The sequence below is a fragment of the Bos indicus x Bos taurus genome, chromosome 7 (assembly GCF_003369695.1).
Source record: "Bos indicus x Bos taurus breed Angus x Brahman F1 hybrid chromosome 7, Bos_hybrid_MaternalHap_v2.0, whole genome shotgun sequence".
Lineage (NCBI taxonomy): Eukaryota > Metazoa > Chordata > Mammalia > Artiodactyla > Bovidae > Bos > Bos indicus x Bos taurus.
Genome location: NC_040082.1, coordinates 84,071,055 through 84,094,397, shown reverse-complemented (window position 1 = coordinate 84,094,397; position 23,343 = coordinate 84,071,055). Strand labels below are relative to the sequence as shown.

Sequence of the window (23,343 nt, the reverse complement as noted above, 5' to 3'; positions counted from 1 at the left end):
TATTCTTGGACTCCAAAATCACTGTGGACAGTGACTACAGCCATGAAATTAAAACATGCTTGCTCCCTGGAAGAAAAGCTATGACAAACCTAGACAGTGTATTAAAAAGCAGAGACACCACTTTGCTGACCAAAGTCTGTAATAGTCAAAGCTATGGTTTTTCCAGCAGTCATGTACAGATGTGAGAGTTGGACCATAAAGAAGGCTGAGCACCAAAGAATTAATGCTTTCAAATTATGGTGCTAGAGAAGACTTTTGAGAGTCCCTTGGATGGCAAGATCAAACCAGTCAATCCTAAAGGAAATCAACTCTGAATATTCATCAGAAGGACTGATGCTGAAGCTGAAGCTTCAGTACTTTGGCTGCCTGATGCAAAGAGCCAACTCATTGGAAAACACTCTGATTCTGTTAAAGATTGAAGCCAAAGAAGTGGGCAGCAGAGGATGAGATGGTTAAACAGCATCACCAACTCAATGGACATGTGTGGCTTCCACATAGTGCCAGACAGAGGAACCTCGTATGCAACAATCCACTGGGTTGTTCAGACTCAGAGACTGAACAACATCATTCTCAATGGTGAAAAGCTGAGAACATTTCCTCTAAGATCAAGAACAAGACAAAGATGTCCACTCTCACCACATTTATTCAATAATAGATTTGAAAGTCCTCACCATGGCAATCAGAGGAGAGAAAGAAATAGCAGGAATTCAAATTGGAAAAGAATTCAAACCAGCATTGTAGGTGACATGATATTATAGATAGAAAACCCTAAAGATGCTATCAGAGATCTACTAGAGCTCATCGATGAATTCAATAAAGTTGCAGGATACAAAGTTAATACACAGAAGTCTCTTGCACATCTATGCACTAATAATGAAAGATCATAAAGAGAAGTTAAGAAAAAAAATCCCATTTACCTTTGCATCAAAAAGACCAAAGTACCTGGAAATAAACCTACCTAAGGCAATGGCACCCACTCCAGTACTCATGCCTGGAGAATCCCATGGACAGAGGAGCCTGGTGGGCTGCAGACCATGGGGTCGTGAAGAGTCGGACACGACTGAGTGACTTCACTTTCACTTTTCACTTTCCCTTTTCACTTTCATGCATTGGAGAAGGAAATGGCAACCCACTCCAGTGTTCTTGCCTGGAGAATCCCAGGGATGGGGGAGCCTGGTGGGCCACCGTCTATGGGGTCACACAGAGTCAGACACAACTGAAGCAACTTAGCAGCAGCAGCAGTAAGGAGCCAAAAGACCTGTACTCTGAAAACTACACAACACTGATGAAAGAAATTGAAGATGACACAGATAGAATGATACACCACATTCTTGGATTGGAAAATTTAATATTGTGAAAATGACTATATTACCCAAAGCAATTCCCAAAGCGATCTACAGATCCAGTGCAATCCCTATCAAAAGAATAATGGCACTTTTCACAAAACTAGGAAAAAATGTTTTAGTCTGTATGCAAATACAAAAGACCCTGAAGAGCCAAAGGAATCCTGAGGGGAAAAAAACCACTGGAAGAATCAGGTTTCCTCACTTGAGAATATACTACAAAGCATTAGTCATCAAAACTATATGGTACTGGCACAAAAACAGACATATTGATAAATGAAACAGGACAGAAAGTCTAGAAATAAACCCACACACCTATGGTCAATTAGTCCACAATAAAGGAGGAATGAATATACCTGAATAAAAGACAGTCTCTTCAACAAGTGGTGCTAGGAAATCTGTACAGCTACATGTAAAAGAATGAAATTAGAATACTCGCTAACACCATACACAAAAATAAACTCAAAATGGATTAAAGACCTAAATGTAAGGCAAGATACTATAAAACTCTTAGAGGAAAACATAGAAAGAACACTCTCTGACATGAATCACAGCAATATCGTTTTGGATCCACCTCCTACAGTAATGAAAATAAAAACAAAAATCAACAAACGGGGGCTCATTAAATTTAAAAGTTTTTGTACAACACAGCAAGGGAAATCATATGAGAAAAAATATTTGCAAATGATACAACCAACAAGTGATTAATCTCCATAAAATACATAACATACATGTGAGCTCACATGAAGCTCTATAACAAAAAGACAAACCACCCAATCAATAAAAGCACATGAAAATGTGGTCAACATCAGTAATTATTCAGTTCAGTTCAGTCGCTCAGTCGTGTCCGACTCTTTGCGACCCCATGAATCGCAGCACGCCAGGCCTTCCTGTCCATCACCAACTCCCGGAGTTCACTCAGACTCACGTCCATCGAGTCAGTGATGCCATCCAGCCATCTCATCCTCTGTTGTCCCCTTCTCCATAATTATTAGAGACATTCAAATCAAAACCACAGTGAGTTATAACCTCACACCAGTCAGAATGGCTATCATCAAAAATTCTACAAATAATAAATGCTGGGGTGGGGGGAACCCTCCTACACTGTGGATGGGAACGTAAATTGGTACAACCAACATGGAGAACAGTATAGAAGTTCCTTATAAAACTAAGAGTAGAGCTCCCATATGATCCAGAAGTCCCCTCCAAGACAAATATCCAGAGAACACCATACTTCAAAATGATACATGTAACTCAATGTTCATTGCAGAACTATTTATAATAGTGAATACATGGAAGCAACCTAAATGTCCACTGATAGACGAATGGATAAAGATGTTGTGGTATATATATACAATGGAATATTACTCAACCACAAGAAAGAATGAAACAATGCCATTTGCAGCAAAATGGTTGGACCTAGAGATCATCGTACTAAGTGAATTAAGTCAGACAAATATCACATGATATCACATATATGAGGGATCTCAAAAAAGATGCAAATAAACTTATTTACAAAACAAACAGATTCACAGACCTCAAAAACAAATTTATGGTTACCAAAGGGGAAACATGGTAGGGAGAGATAAATTAGGAGTTTGAAATTAACATATGTACACTACTGTATATGGATGCTTGGGGCTAGTGCACTGGGACGACCCAGAGGGATGGTATGGGGAGGGAGGAGGGTTCAGGATGGGGAACACGGGTATACCTGTGGTGGATTCATTTTGATATATGGCAAAACTAATACAAATATGTAAAGTTTAAAAATAAAATAAAATTAAAAAAAATAGTTAACCAACAATGACCTACTGAATAGCACAGGAAACTACTCAATATTCTGTTTTAACCTATATGAAAAAGAAATCTGAAGAAGAATGGATATATGCATATAATCAACGGAATCACAGCTATATACTTGAAACACAACATTGTAAATCAGCTGTATCCCAATATAAAATAAAAATTAAATTTAAAAATTGTGAAAGAAAGAGGAAACTGAAAAAGTAGAAATTTTTAAAAGTGCACTAGAACCTGCCAAATTAATTGCCCTTTACTAAAAATTCACAACTATTGCCAGGCCATATGTCTAAGAAACTCTCTATATCCAAGCATATCTTCATAACGCATCCCAGTTCAGACATACATGCTCATAGCTAAGCCAGAAGTGACTGAAGCTGAACTCAAGACAAACTGCCTTTTACCTCTCTCCATCTCCCCTGGCCTGGACAACCACACATAGGAATGTTTGCTGGGTTAGAGAGGACACACCGGATATTCACAAGATACCTGTACACATTGGTTTATTAATTCAGGCTGAGTTTCTCCTCTGATTAGACACAAACTTATGAATGGAACTAAGGTTCTTTGTTCAATATTTGGAAAGATTTCTCTTCCTCCCTGAGTTTGTATTGAGGCACAATTTCACTTCTTGGATAACTCATTTGATTTCTGACTGAACTTTGGTCCATGAGAATTCAAAGCCCTTCAGTGGAAACTGCCAAGTTATCCTGAGCTTGGACTTCCTGTATTTCATATTAGCTGCCTCACAGAAACTTTACAATGCTAAGAAAAACAGTCAAGACCTAGGGCATTGAATCTGTGTGGATGTGGTCAGACTTTACACTCCAATGAGAGCTCAAAGCTGTGGACTAGTGGTTTAAAAAAAAAAAAAGCCCAGCCCCATCTCATTGATGTGCTGAAAAACGGTGAAAAAAATCTTTAGCTTTCAAAAGTGATAAATGACCATACTTCATTTTTTTTCAGGCCATGGAAATACTTAACAAACAAACAAACAAACTTAGAATAGATTACATATGATGCTGAATCTAGGCAAAACCCTGCTGATAGCAGAGATGGCAGCAAGTATTGAAAAGTCGTAAGATCACTGCACAAGGTAACTGAAAATAATTGCAGAGAAATAAAAGGTTAACAGAGGTATCCAAGCCCTATTTCTCTTGGATTTGTCTTACTAATTTATGCAACTGTTTGAATGTCTTGATCAGATATAAATGAAATCACTTGTTACTTAAAATAGAAAGTGATTTATTGCCCAGCAGGGTTTTGACAGGAAAGGTTTCAGCCATTATTCCATACATATTTGGATAAGAAAATCCGGAGGGAAAAAGTGTAGAATTGGAAAGTTTGAATGAATTTTAGACTCATTCAAATGAATAAGTAATAACTTATTACCTGAGTAATAACTTAGATAATAACTGACTCAAGAAGTGAAAGATATGTCTGATTACAATGATTTTAGTGGCTGCTTTTAAATAAATATTGTGAATCTTATTCTTGGGATGCATAGTTGCATTTTAATATTTTAGAACTTTTCATGGATTCATGAAGTACAAGTTACTGAGGAAACACATTAAAAGTTTTCCTCCTGGCTTTGCCATCAAACACCAGGAAGAATGGTTGCTACACACAAGGAAGAAAATTCAATTTAGACTGGAAGCTTCCAAAGGGTAAAAATAATTCTCTAAATGTACAACATTTCACTCTGCACCATACACATGGAAACCATTACATGAAATACTAAAATGAAACTTTCAAAATGCACATTTTCCCCATTATCAAAAGAAAACAGCTGAAATGTTAATAATTGAGAATTTCCAGTAAAACAAAGTAGGCCCTTCTTAGTGTGGTATTGAACTGAGGAATAAGGATCTTTGGCACATTCAAGAGGAAAGAAAAATTCAGCATTTGTTTGCAACACAATTTCACAGTCATAATTTTAAAAAGTCAAAATTTACTTGATATAAAAACGGTATTTTAGACTTCCAGCTTCCAGTCCTGCATGTAAGGAGCTTAGAAGTCGCCACTTCATTTTAATAACCAGTAAAAAGTCAAACAGACTAAAGAATCAGCAATTGTTCTTAAATCCATCAGAAAAGGGAGGTCACAGGGCAGACCACTGCTCTCAAAATTGAAGAGACAGACAGATGGATAGAGAGAGTAGAGTCATGACTCACCAGAGCAGAAACGGCTGCAGGAAGCAGTGCTGAGGCAGAAAAACCTGAACTGCAGTTAGTGAACTGCTGGAGGCTCAGTGTGGACAAATCTGAGAATTAAAAACTCTAGAGGGGCCCAGTCATGGGGGACCTCCGTGCTTTCATGAGCTCCAGGAGCTCAGACTAGGTTCTCACAGTGAATATCAGAGGAAAATCCTCTCCAGATTCTACTGGGGTGCGGGGTAGGGGTATCATTTTGCAACACACCAGAGCACGCCCGTAACAAGCTTAACTCAGGAGAAACTAATTAAGCACAGCCTAACCTGCTGGGCTTTTATCACAGCCTATCTGACTTGGGGATTTCCCCAGCTGGCACAGTGGTAAAGAATCCACCTGCCAATGCAGGAGACCCAAGAGACGTGGTTCATCCCTGGGTTGGGAAGATCCCCTGGAGGAGGAAATGGCAACCCACTCCAGTATTCTGGCCTGGAAAATTCCATGGACAGAAGAGCCTCGCAGGGAGTCCGACATGACTAACCAATTAAGCACATGTGCAACTGACCTGGCAGGAGGGAAATTTCAGCCTTTTCTCATCAACTTGTCCCACCTAAAAATTGAGAGCACCTGTGAAGTTCACAGCCCAGAAGCAAGGCTCAGAAAGCAAGGCTGAGACCCATCACAGAATTAAAGAACGCTTCCCCTGTTTGGGAGAGAATGGATACATGTATACGTATGGCTGAGTTCATTTGCTGTCCACCCGAAACTATCACAACACTGTTAATTGGATAAACTCCAATATAAAATAAAAAGTTAAAAAAGAGAATGCTCTCCTTCCCTCCATACTTCATCACTGCATTACTGAAGACCTATTTATCTCAGTTCCCTTTACCTAATACCTCATGTACATCTTTTAACAAAAAATTATGAGGCATAGTAAAAGGCAAAAGCAAAGTTTGAAGAGATGAACAAGCATCAGAACCAGAGTCAGACATGGCACCAAGGTTGGAATTACCAGACCAGGAATTTTAGAAAGCTATGATTAAGGTATTTAATGGCAAAATATACAACATGCAAGAACAGGTGCATAATATAAGCAGATAAATGGAAATTCTAAGAAAGAATAACAAAGAAATGCTAGAGATCAAGAATACTGTAACAGAAATAAATGCATTTGATGGGTTCACAGTAGACTGAACACAGTTGAGGAAAGAACCTGTGAACTTGAGAACATAACAGAACTTCTAAAACTTGAAAGCAAAGAGAAAGAAAAAACAGAACAGAATATTTAAGAACTGTGGGACAGCTATGCATAATGGGAACAGCAAAAGGAAAATAAACAGACAGTATTTAAGCAATAAGCAAGAATTTCCCCCAAATTAATGTCAGACACTAACCTACAGATGAAGTGGAGAAGATTGGTGAAAGAATAGACCGACGGGAACAGAAGAGACAGCACAGCCATGAGCCACGTAAATATAGTCAACCGATCTTTGATAAAGAAACGAAGGCAATATAATGGAGCAAGGACTGTTTTTTCAACAAACGGTGCTAGAACAACCGGACATCCACTAGCAAACAATGAATCTAGACGAAGACTACACCCTTCACAAAAGTTAGCTCAAAATGGATCAAAGACCTAAATATAAGATGCAAAACTGTAAACTTCCTATAAAATAACATAGGAAAAAACCTAGATGATCTTGGATACGATGATGTCTTTTTAGATTCATCATCAAGATATGATCCATACAAGAAAGAATTGATAAGCTGGGCTTCATTAAAATGAAAACTTCTGCTCTGCAAAAGACAATATCAAAAGCATGAGAAGATAAGTCACTAAATCAACTATGTGTTGTTGTTGTTCCGTCATTGTTGTGTCCAATTCTCTGAGATCCCGTGGACTGTAGCCTGCCAGGCTCCTCTGTCCATGGGATTTCCCAGGCAAGAATACTCGAGTGGGTTGCCGTTTCCTTCTCCAGGAGATCTTCCCAACTCAGAGATCCAACCCAAATCTCCTGCACTGGCAAGTGGATTCTTTACCACTGAGTTACCAGGGGAACCCATTCATTGTAAGTGACAATGCAAAATGACCAGCCACTTTGAAAGACAGTTTGACAGTTTTTTACAACACTGAACATTTCCTTGCTACACAATCCAATGATTACACTCCTTGACTTTCATCTAAATGAACTGTAAACTTATGCCCACACAAAAACCTGCACATAGATACTTATTGCAGCTTTATTTATAACTGTCAAAACTTGGAAGCAATCAAGATGTCCTTTAGTAGGTGAATGGGTTCATCCACATAGTGGAGTATTGTTTAACACCAAAGAGAAACGAGTTATCAAGCTATGAAAAGATATGGAGGAAGGTTTTCCATGCATATTACAAACTTAAAAAAGCCAATCTGAAAAAGCTACATACATATGATTCCAGCTATATGACATTCCAGAAAGTGCAAAACAATAGAGAGAGTAAGGGGTTAGTGGGGAGAGACGGAGAAGGCAATGGCACCCTACTCCAGTACTCTTGCCTGGAAAATCCCATGAACGGAGGAGCCTGGTAGACTGCAGCCCATGGGGTCACGAAGAGTCAGACATGACTGAGCGGCTTCACTTTCATGCATTGAGGAAGGAAATGGCAACCCACTCCAGTGTTCATACCTGGAGAATCCCAGGGACAGGGGAGCCTGGTGGGCTGCCGTCTATGGGGTCGCACAGAGTCGGACACGACTGAAGTGACTTAGCAGCAGCAGCAGCAGCTCTCCACTTTTCTCCCAGCGGCAGCAGTGGGGAGAGAGGAATGAATACGTAGGACACAGAAGATTTTTAGGGCTGTGAAGCCACTCTGTACAATACTACAATGACGGGTAAATGTCACTATACCTGTATGTACATTAGTCAAAATCCATAAAATGCACAACAGCAAGAATGAACCTTAATATAAACTACAGACTTTGAATCATAATGATGTGCCAATGTAGGTTCATTGGTAGTAATAAATGTAACACTTTGGTGAGGATATTGATATCAGGGAAGTGGTACAACAGGAACATTTTTTGGGGAACAACAGAATGGTTCCAAATAGGAAAAGGAGTTCGTCAAGGCCGTATATTGTCACCCTGTTTATTTAACTTATATGCAGAGTACATCATGAGAAACGCTGGACTGGAAGAAACACAAGCTGGAATCAAGATTGCCGGGAGAAATATCAATAACCTCAGATATGCAGATGACACCACCCTTATGGCAGAAAGTGAAGAGGAACTCAAAAGCCTCTTGATGAAAGTGAAAGTGGAGAGTGAAAAAGTTGGCTTAAGCTCAACATTCAGAAAACGAAGATCATAGCATCCGGTCCCACCACTTCATGGGAAATAGATGGGGAAACAGTGGAAACAGTGTCAGACTTTATTTTTGTGGGCTCCAAAATCACTGCAGATGGTTACTGCAGCCATGAAATGAAAAGACGCTTACTCCTTGGAAGGAAAGTTATGACCAACCTGGATAGCATATTCAAAAGCAGAGACATTACTTTGCCAACAAAGGTTCGTCTAGTCAAGGCTATGGTTTTTCCTGTGGTCATGTATGGATGTGAGAGTTGGACTGTGAAGAAGGCTGAGCGCCAAAGAATTGATGCTTTTGAACTGTGGTGTTGGAGAAGACTCTTGAGAGTCCCCTGGACTGCAAGGAGATCCAACCAGTCCATTCTGAAGGAGATCAGCCCTGAGTGTTCTTTGGAAGGAATGATGCTGAAGCTGAAACTCCAGTACTTTGGGCACCTCATGCGAAGAGTTGACTCATTGGAAAAGACTCTGATGCTGGGAGGGATTGGGGGCAGGAGGAGAAGGGGACGTCAGAGGACGAGATGGCTAGATGGCATCACTGACTCGATGGATGTGAGTCTGAGTGAACTCTGGGAGTTGGTGAGGGACAGGGAGGCCTGGCGTGCTGCGATTCATGGGGTCACAAAGAGTTGGACACGACTGAGCGACTGATCTGATCTGATCTGATCTACGTACTTTTATGCTCAAAATTGATGTAAACCTAAGATTGTTCTAAAAAATGAAGTTCATTAATATATTTAAAAATAGTTTTCTAACATGAGATTATCCCTGTATTAAAATAATATTTGCTGTTTTCACAGCAGCATCATTCCACAAAGGTTAGGGCTTTTCCACAAATTATCTCATGGACATTTTTTCCCCATTCTTATTTCTCTGATGTCATCAGTCGCTGGAAACACCAGATGTTACTCCTATGGTGTAAGTAATTTAAACAGAGCTACCCAGAAGGTTCATCTTAGAGCTGAACAGGTTTAATCAGGATTTGGAACTACTAGTTTATCTTTTCCTATCTTAGTGTCCACCCATGATTAAGAATCTACTAAATGACTAATCACCCCAGAAGTGTATCTTATGCCATTCTACTAATTCTAGAAAATTACATTTATATCCCTTCTTCCTACAATGATAACTTTGGTAAATTTGAGCTTCAACAAAATATTTAAACATCTAAAAGTTATTTTATATTATTTTCCAGTAAGTGGCACATTCACCTGGAGATTTCAAATATATACTTTACATCTTATGCCAATTGCATGAAGAATAATTCTATGGAGAATTCTTTTCAATTCTAAAAGAATAGTATCTTTTCAGGTGAATAGACTAGAGTCAAGTGAAATGAACTTTCATGATCAAGATCACAGGTGTCTAAACTGAAAATCACCAATCCTGCCACTCCATATTTCTTGTTTTTTTCCCTATCATTCTCAAATAATATTGACTTAGAGTATGTTCTCATTCGGACAAAGAATTTAAAGTAGTCACATTAAAACCACTAATAAAGCACTGCAAAAGCAGGCAATGAAGATAGTAAGGTCTATGTAAAATAAATATGGAGACTTACTGCAACTGTAATTAACCGTGGAATTGAGGTCAGAATCGCTAAAACATACTACCAATATTCTCTTTGCAATATGAAGCAATGTCACTTGGAAGAGATGGTGTGGTCTGTATGTAGTGGGATGGACGTGGGGAAGGAGTTCACAGAAGGTTGAGACGATCCTCTGTAGACTAGCAGAGGGAAATCAAGGAACATCTTCCAATTCTATTAAGAAAGGCTGCAGGCCATCTACTCTAGTCAACAATGTAATAATTACACACAAGCAACAGGCTCCAGTTCGATGTGCTTTAGGTAACAAGATGCTGAGAATAGCTGTGAGTAAAAATGTCAAGAAGAAATCCACTGGGACTAGAGGATTTGGGTACTGGCTGATCACACCCTTAAGAGCTGAGGTCACCAGGCATCTCTGTCATTGGCTCACAGCACTTCCTGCCTCTCAGAGAAGTTGCTGGTTTTCCAAAATTCCTCTGAGGTTTTCCTGGGAGAACTGATTTTCTCTTAGCTTCTAAACCAATTTCTTACAATATAAGAGCTCTGACTAAAAAGCAATGAGTCTAAGTTTTTGTTTTAATGACTAATTCAGGATGTAAACACTAAGCAAAATTTTCCTTGAAATAATCACCTTGGGCTGTGACAAATTTTTTTTAGAGATGGTGTCTTGACTTAAATTAGTCTGCCTTTAACCAGTAACTGCCAAAGAAGAAATTTTTACTAAGCATAACATTTTAAAACACAGCCAAGTAGGAGACTTGGGTTCGATCCCTAGGTCAGGAAGAGTCTCTGGAGGAAGACACGGCAACCTACTCCAGTATTCTTGCCTGGGAATCCCCATGGACAGAGAAACTTGGCAGGCTATAGTCCATGAAGTTAAGAGTCGGACATGACTGCGTGCATGAGCACGCACACTTGAAAGCATTAATGAAGCACATCGTGTTCTTACATGTGTTTGTTCAATCAAAATTACCTTATGAAACCCTATTTTATTTATACCAGGTGCTCAGCTCATAGAAGAACTGGTTACCCTACTAAATGAAACAGTGCTCTTTTCATATCCAAAAGACATTTTCTAGTGATTAATATGGCCCCATGGTTCCCCATTCTAGGTTTAAGGGTATCCATTGGTAATCACCTTATACTTTTCACTGTGAGGGAAAATAGCAGTATTTTCAGCCTCGGCATGTTTCCCCAGCTTTCTCCCCTCTTTGTATCCTTTTAAAATAATACCTTCTTTCTGGAGATCAACATTTCAGTTTAGCCCCTCCAGATTCTCTTTCAACATCTCAGGCAGGTAAGAAAAATCCTGCCTTTCATTCTGATGATTTAAAATTACCTTGGTCAAGTGACTCCACTCTAGTTTGTTTTTTACCAGAAAAGAAAATCTACCTACAGCACAAATGAAATATTCGTAAAAATTTTAAATTTAATAAACATATGGCCACAATTCAAACATAAAGGACAGCAATTGATACTTAGCAATGCCCAGCTACTTAGTGAGTAGAACTATTAAAGTGAATCTTTTTAAGCTTAGAATTATTTTAATTTTAAACCAATGTATTTTCATTAGGAAAATGAAATTGGGAGAATGCTACAAATCCCTGCTTTTTCATTCTTTTCAGAGAGCTGACTGTTAAACATTTACCAGCGTTACCACTGGGGTCACTAGGCTGAGACCAAGGAAAGAAAGAGCCATTGAATTTAAGTAACAGAACTGACTGCCATCATAAAGCAGAGCAGTCAGATGTGTTTGCACAGGGCCGATTTCACAACATGTATTTTTACCTCAGAATGCTTGGGTCTATACTCTCCTTAGGCTGATGCAAGCCCAGTCCTGTGAAGCAGAGACAGAAGGAAGATCCTGGAGTACCAGCACAGTTTCAAGAAAGGTCAGGTCAGGCCAGTGGGGAGTCTTTGAGCCAAAGTCACCCATCAAAGGAGTTCCTCATTTCAAAGTTAAGGGCTTTCCTTGGTTTCCTTCCTGCACTCAATCATCACCTGAGAGCAGCCCATGGAAAGCAAGGCCTCGGAGCAAATGTTGTACAGGCAGACATGGGGACAGAGGGAGAGATGGGGAGAAGTGCCAGGAAGAAGAAGATGAGGGAGGGTCTGGGCATGGAATGAAGACCAGCATATGGCACAACTGAGCTGTAATAGAAGGTTCGTGGATGTAAAGATTGGGAGAAGTTGAGTGTAACATTTCCCACTAAAATAAACTCCCTACCAATACCTGCCAGAAAATTCAATGGAACTGCTCTTGACATCCAAAACCTCTGGAACTGGGGCTCTCAGCTTTGTGGGTAAAATATCAAAGACCTGACTTAAGCTTTGAAATAAAATTGTAAAATATTTTGCTAGACAGGTTGTAGTTATCCTATAGCCCTTTATGTTACTAGCTTCCTGAACCTTTAGCTCTCATCATGAATTATTGCCAATTATAGAATGGGACAGAAGGAGCAATATTTCCAAATCATCTGAAAAAAATGCTGAGGAATAACAAAGTTAAACCTGGCATTGCCAAAGTAAGCAGAAGCCATTATTCATTCATTCATTACGTAATCATTGTAACTTTCCTCTACAGTTGCATGTGGATATATTGACTATATTATTCCATTCAGTTCAGTCGCTCAGTCGTGTCTGACTCTTTGCGACCCCATGAATCGCAGCACGCCAGGCCTCCCTGTCCATCACCAACTCCTGGAGTTCACTCAGACTCACGTCCATCAAGTCGGTGATGCCATCCAGCCATCTCATCCTCTGTCATCCCCTTCTCCTCCTGCCCCCAATCCCTCCCAGCATCAGAGTCTTTTCCAATGAGTCAACTCTTCGCATGAGGTAGCCAAAGTACTGGAGTTTCAGCTTTAGCATCATTCCTTCCAAAGAACACCCAGGGCTGATCTCCTTCAGAATGGACTAGTTGGATCTCTTCACAGTCCAAGGGGCTCTCAAGAGTCTTCTCCAACACCACAGTTCAAAAGCATCAATTCTTCAGCACTCAGCTTTCTTCACAGTCCAACTCTGACATCCATACATGACCACTGAAAAAACCATAGCCTTGACTAGACAGACCTTTGTTGGCAAAGTAATGTCTCTGCTTTTGAATATGCTATCTAGGTTAGTCATAACATTCCTTCCAGGGAGTAAGCATCTTTTAATTTCATGGCTGTAATCACCATCTGCAGTGATTTTGGAGCCCAAAAAAATAAAGTCTGACACTGTTTCCACTGTTTCCCCATCTATTTCCCATGAAGCGATGGGACCAGATGCCATGATCTTCGTTTTCTGAATGTTGAACTTTAAGCCAACTTTTTCACTCTCCTCTTTCACTTTCATCAAGAGGCTTTTTAGTTCCTCTTCATTTTCTGCCATAAAGGTGGTGTCATCTGCGTATCTGAGGTTATTGACTATTATATAATATAAAATACTATATTATTATCAAGCCAGGTCATCTATAAGAAATAGGTTATAAAAAAGTCTCTTCTTCTTTAACCATAAAATCAATCTTAAAACATGATTCCGAATATTGGAAAGTGATGACACATACTAGCACCACTTTCTTCATAAATCTTTGTGGTGTGGCATGCTTGGTAGAACTCAAGCATGAATGCTAGCATGAACCTCCAAATCTGCATGGGATATAAAATGACTTCTATGTAAATGAACTTTGGCTTTCATCCACAAGCACTCAATTCTTCACCTTGATGTCAATATGGCATCTAACATTCTATTCTAAACCCTTGGGATGCAATGTCTCAAGTCTCCGATCATGGCTGGACCTTCAGAGAAGTTAGTGTTCCTATCTTCTCTTGATTGTCCTAATATACAAGATGCAGCTAAACTAGCCTGTTTACAGGCAGAACTAACCTGTATGGTTAGGTAGGAGCCTAGAAAAGGGAAAGGCTCAAGCATCAGTCTAGCAGTATTTTCTCTGTGAAGTATTTAGTGGAGGTTTTTAAGAAATTAATGGACTTCAAGTTCTGCTCTTACATATTGAAAGATCACTTGCTCCGTAAACTTCTCAATCATATGCCAATCATCAAATACACTGTGGCAGGTTGGCTTCTTCAAGGCATATGTGGATTTTTCTATCACTTTATCATCAGTAAACAAGTCCAGGCCATCAGTATAGGAGGAAGCACAACCCACCATAAGCCGACAGCCATGTACACATTCACTGATTCTTTAAAAGCAATTCAGTAAGGGATGATTGGGCTTCCCTGATAGTTCAGTCAGTGAAGAATCTGCCTGCAATGCAGGAGACTGGGGTTCGATCCCTGGTTTAGGAAGATAACCTGGAGAAGGAAATGGCAAACGACTCCAGTATTCTTGCCTGGAGAATCCCACAGACAGAGGAGCGTGGTGGGCTACAGTCCATGGGGTTGCAAGAGTCAGACATGACTTAGTGACTAAACCATTACCACCAAAGGATGACTGGCTGGTGGTTTGGTATTTCTAGCTTCTCCTGTGCCAGTCTGGCACATAGAGTCCTTTTTCTCTTCCTGTTGCCACAGTCTCTTCCTGATCTATGCCAACTGGATCAGAGATTTCAAGTAGAATGAAATGGGGGCTATTTGGCAATCTCCTGTCAAGTAGCCGTGCTGTCCTAGGAAGAGAGGAGCTGCTGCTGCAGAAGCATAGTAGGCAGGAGAACACGTCAGGCAGTCTTATACCCTTTCCCACCTTGGTATCCTCCCCTTTCTTGCTTCCACCCTACACTCTCTCTATTCATTATATCTTAACTTTGTAAGCACTCTGTTAATTCTACTTGTACCATTTTAATTTTTTCTAGTCTTAGAGTTCAGAAAACTCATCAGGAGTTATCTGTTTCCATGTTTTTTTCATTAATTATCTTTCATTTGTCCAGTAGATCCTTTCATAACTGAAATAAAGATCTAAAAACCTGAAAGATTCACAGTACACAAGAGTATAGATTATGGAATTTTTGTTCTATATTTCTTTGGTTACTACTTCAATTGTTTTCCCTTCTCACTATTGGGTCTCTTGGATGAGTCTTTCCTGATTCTCTTACTCATACTTACCATTTTAGAAATTTTCTCTTGATTGCATTTCTCAGTAGTTACCATATTTTTTGTTTTTACATTCTTATATTAAATTTTCAAGTGGGCCCTAGGAAGCATCACTATGAACAAAGCTAGTGGAGGTGATGGAATTCTAGTTGAGCTATTTCAATTCCTAAAAGATGATGCTGTTAAAGAGCTGCACTCAATATGCCAGCAAATTTAGAAAACTCAGCAGTGGCCACAGGACTGGAAAAGGTCAGTTTTTCATTCCAATCCCAAAGAAGGGCAACACCAAAGAATGCTCAAACTACCACACAACTGTACTCATCTCTCACGGTAGCAAAGTAATGCTCAAAATTCTCCAAGCCAGGCTTCAACAGTACATAAATGGTGAACTCCCAGATGTTCAAGCTGGTTTTGGAAAAGGCAGAGGAACCAGAGATCAAATTGTCAACATCCGCTGGATCATGGAAAAAGCAAGAGAGTTCCAGAAAAACATCTATTTCTGCTTTACTGACTATGCCAAAGCCCTTGACTGTGTGGATCACAATAAACTGTGGAAAATTCTGAAAGAGATGGGAATACCAGACCACCTGACCTGCCTCCTGAGAAATCTGTATGCAGGTCAGGAAGCAACAGTTAGAACTGGACATGGAACAACAGACTGGTTCCAAACAGGGAAAGGAGTATGTCAAGGCTGTATATTGTCACCCTGCTTATTTAACTTCTATGCAGAGTACATCATGAGAAACACTAGGCTGGAAGAAGCACAAGCTGAAATCAAGATTGCTGGGAGAAATATCAATAATCTCAGATACGCAGATGACACCACCCTTATGGCAGAAAGTGAACAGTAACTAAAGCACCTCTTGATGAAAATGAAAGAGGAGAGTGAAAAAGTTGGCTTAAAACTCAACATTCAAAATAAGATCATGGCATCTGTTCCCATCATTCATGGCAAATTGATGGGGAAACAATGGAAATAGTGACACACTTTATTTTGAGGGGCTCCAAAATCACTGCAGGTGGTGACTGCAGCCATGAAATTAATAGATGCTTGCTCCTTGGAGAAAAGTTATGACCAACATAGACAGCATATTAAAAAGCAGAGACATTACTTTGCCAACAAAGGTCTGTCTAGTCAAAGCTATGGCTTTTCCAGTAGTCATGTATGGATGTGAGAGATGGACTATAAAGAAAGCTGAGCACTGAAGAATTGACGGTTTTGAACTCTGGTGTTGGAGAAGACTATTGGGAGTCCCTTGGATTGCAAGGTGATCGAACCAGTCCATCCTAAAGGAAATCAATCCTGAATATTCATTGGAAAGACTGATGCTGAAGTTGAAACTCCAATACTTTGGCCACCTGATGCAAAGAACTGACTCACTGGAAAAAGACCATGATGCTGGGAAAGACTGAAGGCGGGAAGAGAAGGGGACGACAGAGGATGAGATGGTTGGATGGCATCACTGACTCAATGGACATAAGTTTGAGCAAGATTTTGGAGTTGGTGATGTACAGGGAAGCCTGGCATGCTGCAGTCCATGGGGTTGCAAAGAGTCAGATATGACTGAGCAACTGAACTGAACTGATTAAATTTCCAAATTGAGAAATCCTTATCTCCAGTTCTAGGAAACTCACTCTGGTCCTATAATTATATGCCCCGCTTCCCTGGTAGTTCAGCGATAAAGAATCTGCCTGTCAATACAAGAGATTCAGGTTTGATCCCTGGGTTGGGAAGATCCCCTGGAGAAGTAAGTGTTTGTAGATATAATTAAAGTTATTAAATTCTCACAAAACCCTTTGTACTATTATTTCCAACATATAATATAGAAACCAAGGTCCTGAGAAGTTAAGTAACTTACCAAAGTCATGCAGCTAAAGTAGATGCTTTATTCCTTTCATGAAATAATGAGCTACTTGAGCTCACATCTTCTACATCTCTGCAGCCCCAACTGGTCTTGGCACTCAAGCCCTCAGTAGTGATTGAGAGAAGCAGCAATGCTTTATTCATATCTGAGCCCTAGAACACAGGGCTATAAAGTGATGCTGCTGCTGCTAAGTTGCTTCAGTCGTGTCTGACTCTGTGCGACCCCATAGATGGCAGCCCACCAGGCTCCTCTGTCCACAGGATTCTCCAGGCAAGAATACTAGAGTGGGTTGCCATTTCCTTCTCCAGCTATAAAGTGAGACCTCCAAAAAATTTTAAATTTTAAAATGGAGCATTAACAGGTTACTGAGATTTAAAAAGCAAATCCATATAAGATAACCTGAAGTTTTTTATAGAGACCTGAATCTCAGGCACTAACCTGGGTTCCAGGGATCCAAATATGAACAAAAATGTTGCTTCTGTCTTTAAAGAACAAGTGATCTGGAGAAAAAGCAGGTATATAAGCAATTAAATATAATAAAATATAGTTGTTTTTTTAAAAATGTATATATAGTGCTAAGGGATCACATATGAAAAAATATTAATTTTTTTTCCAGTAGCATAATTTTTCTCCTCTTTAATTAACAATAGAATCAAACATAGCAATAAACACTACTTTAGTTTTTATTAGAAAGTTTATTACATTAATCTACAAACTCATTTGGTCATATATATAAGAATGTTAGCTAATACTGATGAAAATTTAATCATCTTTGGGAAAAGAGATATTTTAACACTGAAAGAATTTTTTGTTTGCTACAAGCACATACGTCCTAATATGTTTTAATTATCTTCCTTTTAAAAATATATATTGTGATTTGTTCATATCAAAAGGAAGCCTAGACTAAATACTGAACTAGAATAGACAGACTAGTGTTAGGCATCAGTATTAAGGGGACCCTAAAGCAGCAACTGGTCGTACATCTTTAGTTACTAGACAAACACCCATCTAAACCATGTGATTCACTCTTAAATACTTAATATGAATAATTAGGACATGTTACTTAAAGACAGAAAATCTATTATTTAAAGGACATAACCTTAAAACTCAATTTTTTAAATGATTACATCTCATTTTAAGTGATAAACGAACTAACATTGACATGAACCCTAAATGGTATCATAATACTCTTTGCAACTCTTATAATATTTATAGTTTAAAATCCCAATAATTGATAACTATTATTGTGATTCTTTGAGGTCAAAATGGTTACATTTTCATGAAGTTGTTTGCATTTCTCACAACATGTAGTCATTGTGCTAATGGATTTGTTTGGAAGTGATAACTGTCCTATTATAAAATTCCACATTGGTTTTCCTGAATTTGGTGAATAATTTTCCACAGAGATAATAAAAACACATAAGCTCCCTAGCATAGGAGAGAAATTCAAATCAAACATTGTAAATAATTATGAAATATTCTTCATCATATAATTAACTTCAGAAAACAAAGATCATGGCATCTGGTCCCATCACTTCATGGGAAATAGATGGGGAAACAGTGGAAACAGTGTCAGACTTCATTTTGGAGGCTCCAAAATCACTGCAGATGGTGACTGCAGCCATGAAATTAAAAGATGCTTACTCCTTGGAAGGAAAGTTATGACCAACCTGGATAGCATATTCAAAAGCAGAGACATTACTTGCCAACAAAGGTCCGTTTAGTCAAGGCTATGGTTTTTTCAGTGGTCATGTATGGATGTGAGAGTTGGACTGTGAAGAAAGCTGAGCGCCAAAGAATTGATGCTTTTGAACTGCAGTGTTGGAGAAGACTTGAGAGTCCCTTGGACTGCAAGGAGATCCAACCAGTCCATTCTAAAGGAGATCAGTCCTGGGTGTTCTTTGGAAGGAATGATGCTAAAGCTGAAACTCCAGTACTTTAGCCACCTCATGCGAAGAGTTGACTCATTGGAAAAGACTCTGATGCTGGGAGGGATTGGGGGCAGGATGAGAAGGAGACGACAGAGGATGAGATGGCTGGATGGCATCACCGACTCGATGGATGTGAGTTTGGGTGAACTCCGGGAGTTGGTGATGGACAGGGAGGCCTGGCGTGCTGCAATTCATGGGGTCTCAAAGAGTTGGACATGATTGAGCGACTGAACTGAACTGAACTACAAATAATTTTCTCTGTATTAAAGCAAGCATACAAACTATAATTTGGGCCAGTTTTCATGTATTTATATAGAAATACAAATAGGTTATAAATTTTCTGACACATCAACCTCTAGAGAAAGTATAATAGTTTGGCTGACATCCCTACATGAATGGTTTTTGCTACATGTCACCAAGCTCATTCACTGCTTTGACCACTATAGGATATTGAGTAGAGATTATTTTTAAGGTTCTAAATTAAAATGGGTTCCCTGGTGGCTCAGATGGTAAAGAGTCTGCTTGTAATGCAGGAGATCTGGGTTAGATCCCTGGGTTGGAAAGATCCCCTGGAGAAGGAAATGGCAATCCAATCCAGTATTCTTGCCTGGAAAATCCCATGGACAGAGGAGCCTAACAGGCTACACAGTCCATGGGGTTGCAAAGAGTCGAACACAACTGAGTGACTTTACTTTCAAACGTTATGAAAACAGATTCACTGTGTACAAAGCAGAACATTACCATTAAATCGAATTTGATATATCTGAAAAAGCCCAAAACACTGTAATTTCAAGGGAAAAACTGTCAGATTCTTTTGTCTCCAATTCTCCTTCTGCCAAAATTGTTTTTCTAAAGTATCTTTACCCAAGTCTTTATCAAAGTATCTAGAAATTTTTTACTTTTCAACTAGATCTCTTTAAATATAGTGTGTAGTTTTACAATATCCACAATGCTATGTGTAAGAGTTGCCTCCGGTCCAAATGTCGTTTTAGGACACCAGCCATCCTGAGGAGGCGATCTGTCAGAAAGATCGCACAGGGAGGGATATCAGTGCCCCTCTGGACCCACCTCTGTTTCCTAGGTTTTCTATTTACATTGCTGTTGCCTTGGGACATGAAGCCTTCATTTTTTAAAAATAGGGGAATTAGGAAAAAAAAAAAGATGTCTTTTTTTTTTAACTTATCTTGGAGAAGGCAATGGCACCCCACTCCAGTACTCTTGCCTGGAAAGTCCCATGGATGGAGGAGCCTGGTGGGCTGTAGTCCATGGGGTCGCTAGGGGTTGGACACGACTGAGCGACTTCACATTCACTTTTCACTTTTATGCATTGGAGAAGGCAATGGCAACCCACTCCAGTGTTCTTGCCTGAAGAATCCCAGGGACGGGGGAGCCTGGTGGGCTTCCGTCTATGGGGTCGCACAGAGTCGGATGCAACTGAAGTGACTTAGCAGCAGCAGCAGCAGCAGCCAGGGAGTAATGGGAAATTTCAACTTACCATGGAGCTCTGAAGAGATGAATCTTAGAAGTGGAAAGCTGTCTTCTTTTTTCTAACCAAAAAGGACTCTTACATGGTTATGAACCCAATTGTCTCAATTAGATCTCTATTCCCTAGAATCAAGGGCCAACCAGCAGGACACTGTTGAAATAAATCAATTGTTTCTAAGGTGTGTTCCGGGCATTTCCCATTTCCTTGAATTAACTTTGGAGTTCCCTGAAAGAAACAGCCATCAAAGAAGTATATTTGTTCTCTCATCCACCTGATCAAACCAACATCAGAGGTGCAGGTGTGTGATATGAAAGCACAGGATACCCCACTGGGTGACTGGCAAGGACAGTGCCTTCTGTATACTATTGGCAGAATGGAAGTACAATACGTATTTGTGAGTTGACTCACTGGCACAGGACACCACATAGGTTTTCATGTCTTTAAAAGATGGATGGCCACTGTTTTCTCTTACAAAACTGCTTCCTCATTCAGCTTTCAGCTCTTCAGGTTGCCCAGGTAGGTCAAAGAGAAACTGGTTTCCTTGCATGGAGTTGGCATTCTCCTGAGGTAACTCCCTTGGAGTGAAAAATGTTAACTACATTCAGAATACACAAGATGAGTATATCTTCTGGTTTGCCTGTTAAAGTGCACATTTAAGCCCACTGCAGGATAATTATTCATAATGCCTTCATTTACTTTCACAAGTGTCCCAGTTTGGATAATTGATTATATGATCACCCTAATGAAGGTCTTCAGTAAGATCAGTCTGTGGTACTCGCTCAGGGACAATGACTCCCCGTTCCTCTTCCCTTTGGTTTAACCAAAACTCAGGACCCACAGATCAAGAGGAACTCCATTTTGGAATATTTAAATGCTTCTCCATTTCCATTATAAACCATTTACTTGTTACTACACTATTTTAGTAATGCCCCATTTTAATGGATTCGATTTATATATCTTCTTCTCTTCCCTCCAAAAGAAACAAGACCAATGCATTTTTCTGAAGCAAAAAGAAAAGCGGCCATAACACAAGAAACAATAAACATATAATATTTTTTTTCATTAACAATCCAAACACTACAAAACATAGAATATACAACTTAAAAACGGAAATACAAATTAATGAAAAATGGGGTACATGTCATATTAGCAATGCAAAAGACCAGCTTAAGCATAGTTTCTCTAAATCAACAATTAATAAAAGCAAAGTGCCCTTTTCTCAAATATGCACAAAAATATTTCGGTCACTTCTAGGGAAAAATTAATCAAAACTTTCTGCTAATTCTGTATTACAGCATGTATTACTAATGGCTTACAAAACTTAAGCATCATCTTACACCTAACATTTACAACCTTTTCCAATCATTAGACACTCATTCAATCCAAGCTGTCAAAAATAAAATTATTTCATTTCTGTATGTATGAAATAATTATTGATATGTTATGGATCTCAAGTGGTGAATGTGTATGATTGGGACAGTGATCAGAATAATGTCGTGGATCTAAAATGGGCCGAAAAACAGAGAAGCATCTCTGTCTGTCACATCTGTGTATTCATTGCTGCAGTAATTCTATTACTTCTAAAGTAATTCTAAATGTACATTTCCTCATCCTACAAAAAAAAGTCTAAAGTGTTCATATGTAAATTTGCTCTGCACCTCTAGAGTTTATGAGGAGTCAGTGCAGTACTTGACAGAATGTTTCCTGCTGGGGTCCTATTATCCTTACAATAATGAGTCCCGCTGAAAAAAGGTAAACAATAAGGACTCAATGAGATGGCCCTTTTCTTCTATGTGTTGAGCATGTGACACTTTAATGAAGTAAATTTCATGGTAAAATGCACAATCCTAGGTACAGTTCTATGATGCAAATGAGAAAGAAAATATTTAAATTTTAATTTTTCAAGCAACAATACCAACATCCGCTGCAACCCGTGTCTCTGAACGAGTCCTGCACGGTCATGCTTTTAGCCAAGATTTTACAGTAAGTCATGCTTCATGGGTGCAGTTCTAATACTAACAAAAATGGGAAATCACATTGATACCTCCTTCTGAGCCACCTGTATAAGGAGGACCTATGGTCAGTTAGCCTCAGCTTTGAGCTTTCGGGTTCATGTCCAACAATTGCCTATGAAGTAGATTAACATTCACATAGGGTGGCAAACTTGAGGATGGAGAAGAACCGAACTGCAGTTCTGGAAAGGGGTCCAGTGGCTACCCAGTGGTCTTTGGTGTCATTCACTGCTGCTGCTGCTGCTGCTGCTGCCGCCATCCTCTTGCTTGGGGGAGGATGAACTGTCTCGGACTGGCAACAGGTCATAATGGCAAGGGATGTGACTGTTCTTTGGGAGGTCATATGGATCCTGGGTGCGATGCCCATTATTGCTGAATATTCCTTGGACAACACTCACTGTAGGTTCTGTGACAACCAGGGACACATTAATTGATAAACAAGGACGTTTTAAAAATATACAATATGGCATTTCATGCAAGTATCAAACACGCCAGAGGAACATTCGTAAAAATATAAGAAAGTATTTTTAAAAACAAACAATCCTTGTATAATCCCATAGAGGTGACTACTCTGTGGTTGGTAACCCACTGACACTTACAAATGATGTTCAGAACAAAGGGTGACTGTGTGGTTGGGATGAAGACATCAAGGGAATATAAAGAAACCCTGGACATGAATCACTGTCTGTAAAACCTGGGAGATAATCTAGTCCAAGCCCCTTCCTGTACAGGTAACAACAACAAGGTCCTCTGGCGATCACTTGATTCATGGAAACATGTAACAAGTTCATAGCTTTAGGATTCCGGACTCAGGTTTTCAGCTGT

General features: G+C 39.4%; 1 protein-coding gene across 2 annotated transcripts in view; it reads right to left on the bottom strand.

Annotated features, from left to right (window-relative positions):
- Nucleotides 1-21,530: 21,530 nt before the first annotated feature.
- MEGF10 (multiple EGF like domains 10) overlaps nucleotides 21,531-23,343 on the bottom strand; it is a 178,648-nt gene continuing 176,835 nt past the window's right edge. For both annotated transcript variants that reach the window (XM_027547016.1, XM_027547017.1), the window contains exon 25: nucleotides 21,531-22,924. In XM_027547016.1, the coding sequence (XP_027402817.1) occupies nucleotides 22,740-22,924 (185 nt within the window). In that variant the 3' untranslated portion in view covers nucleotides 21,531-22,739. The remainder of the gene's footprint in view (nucleotides 22,925-23,343) is intronic.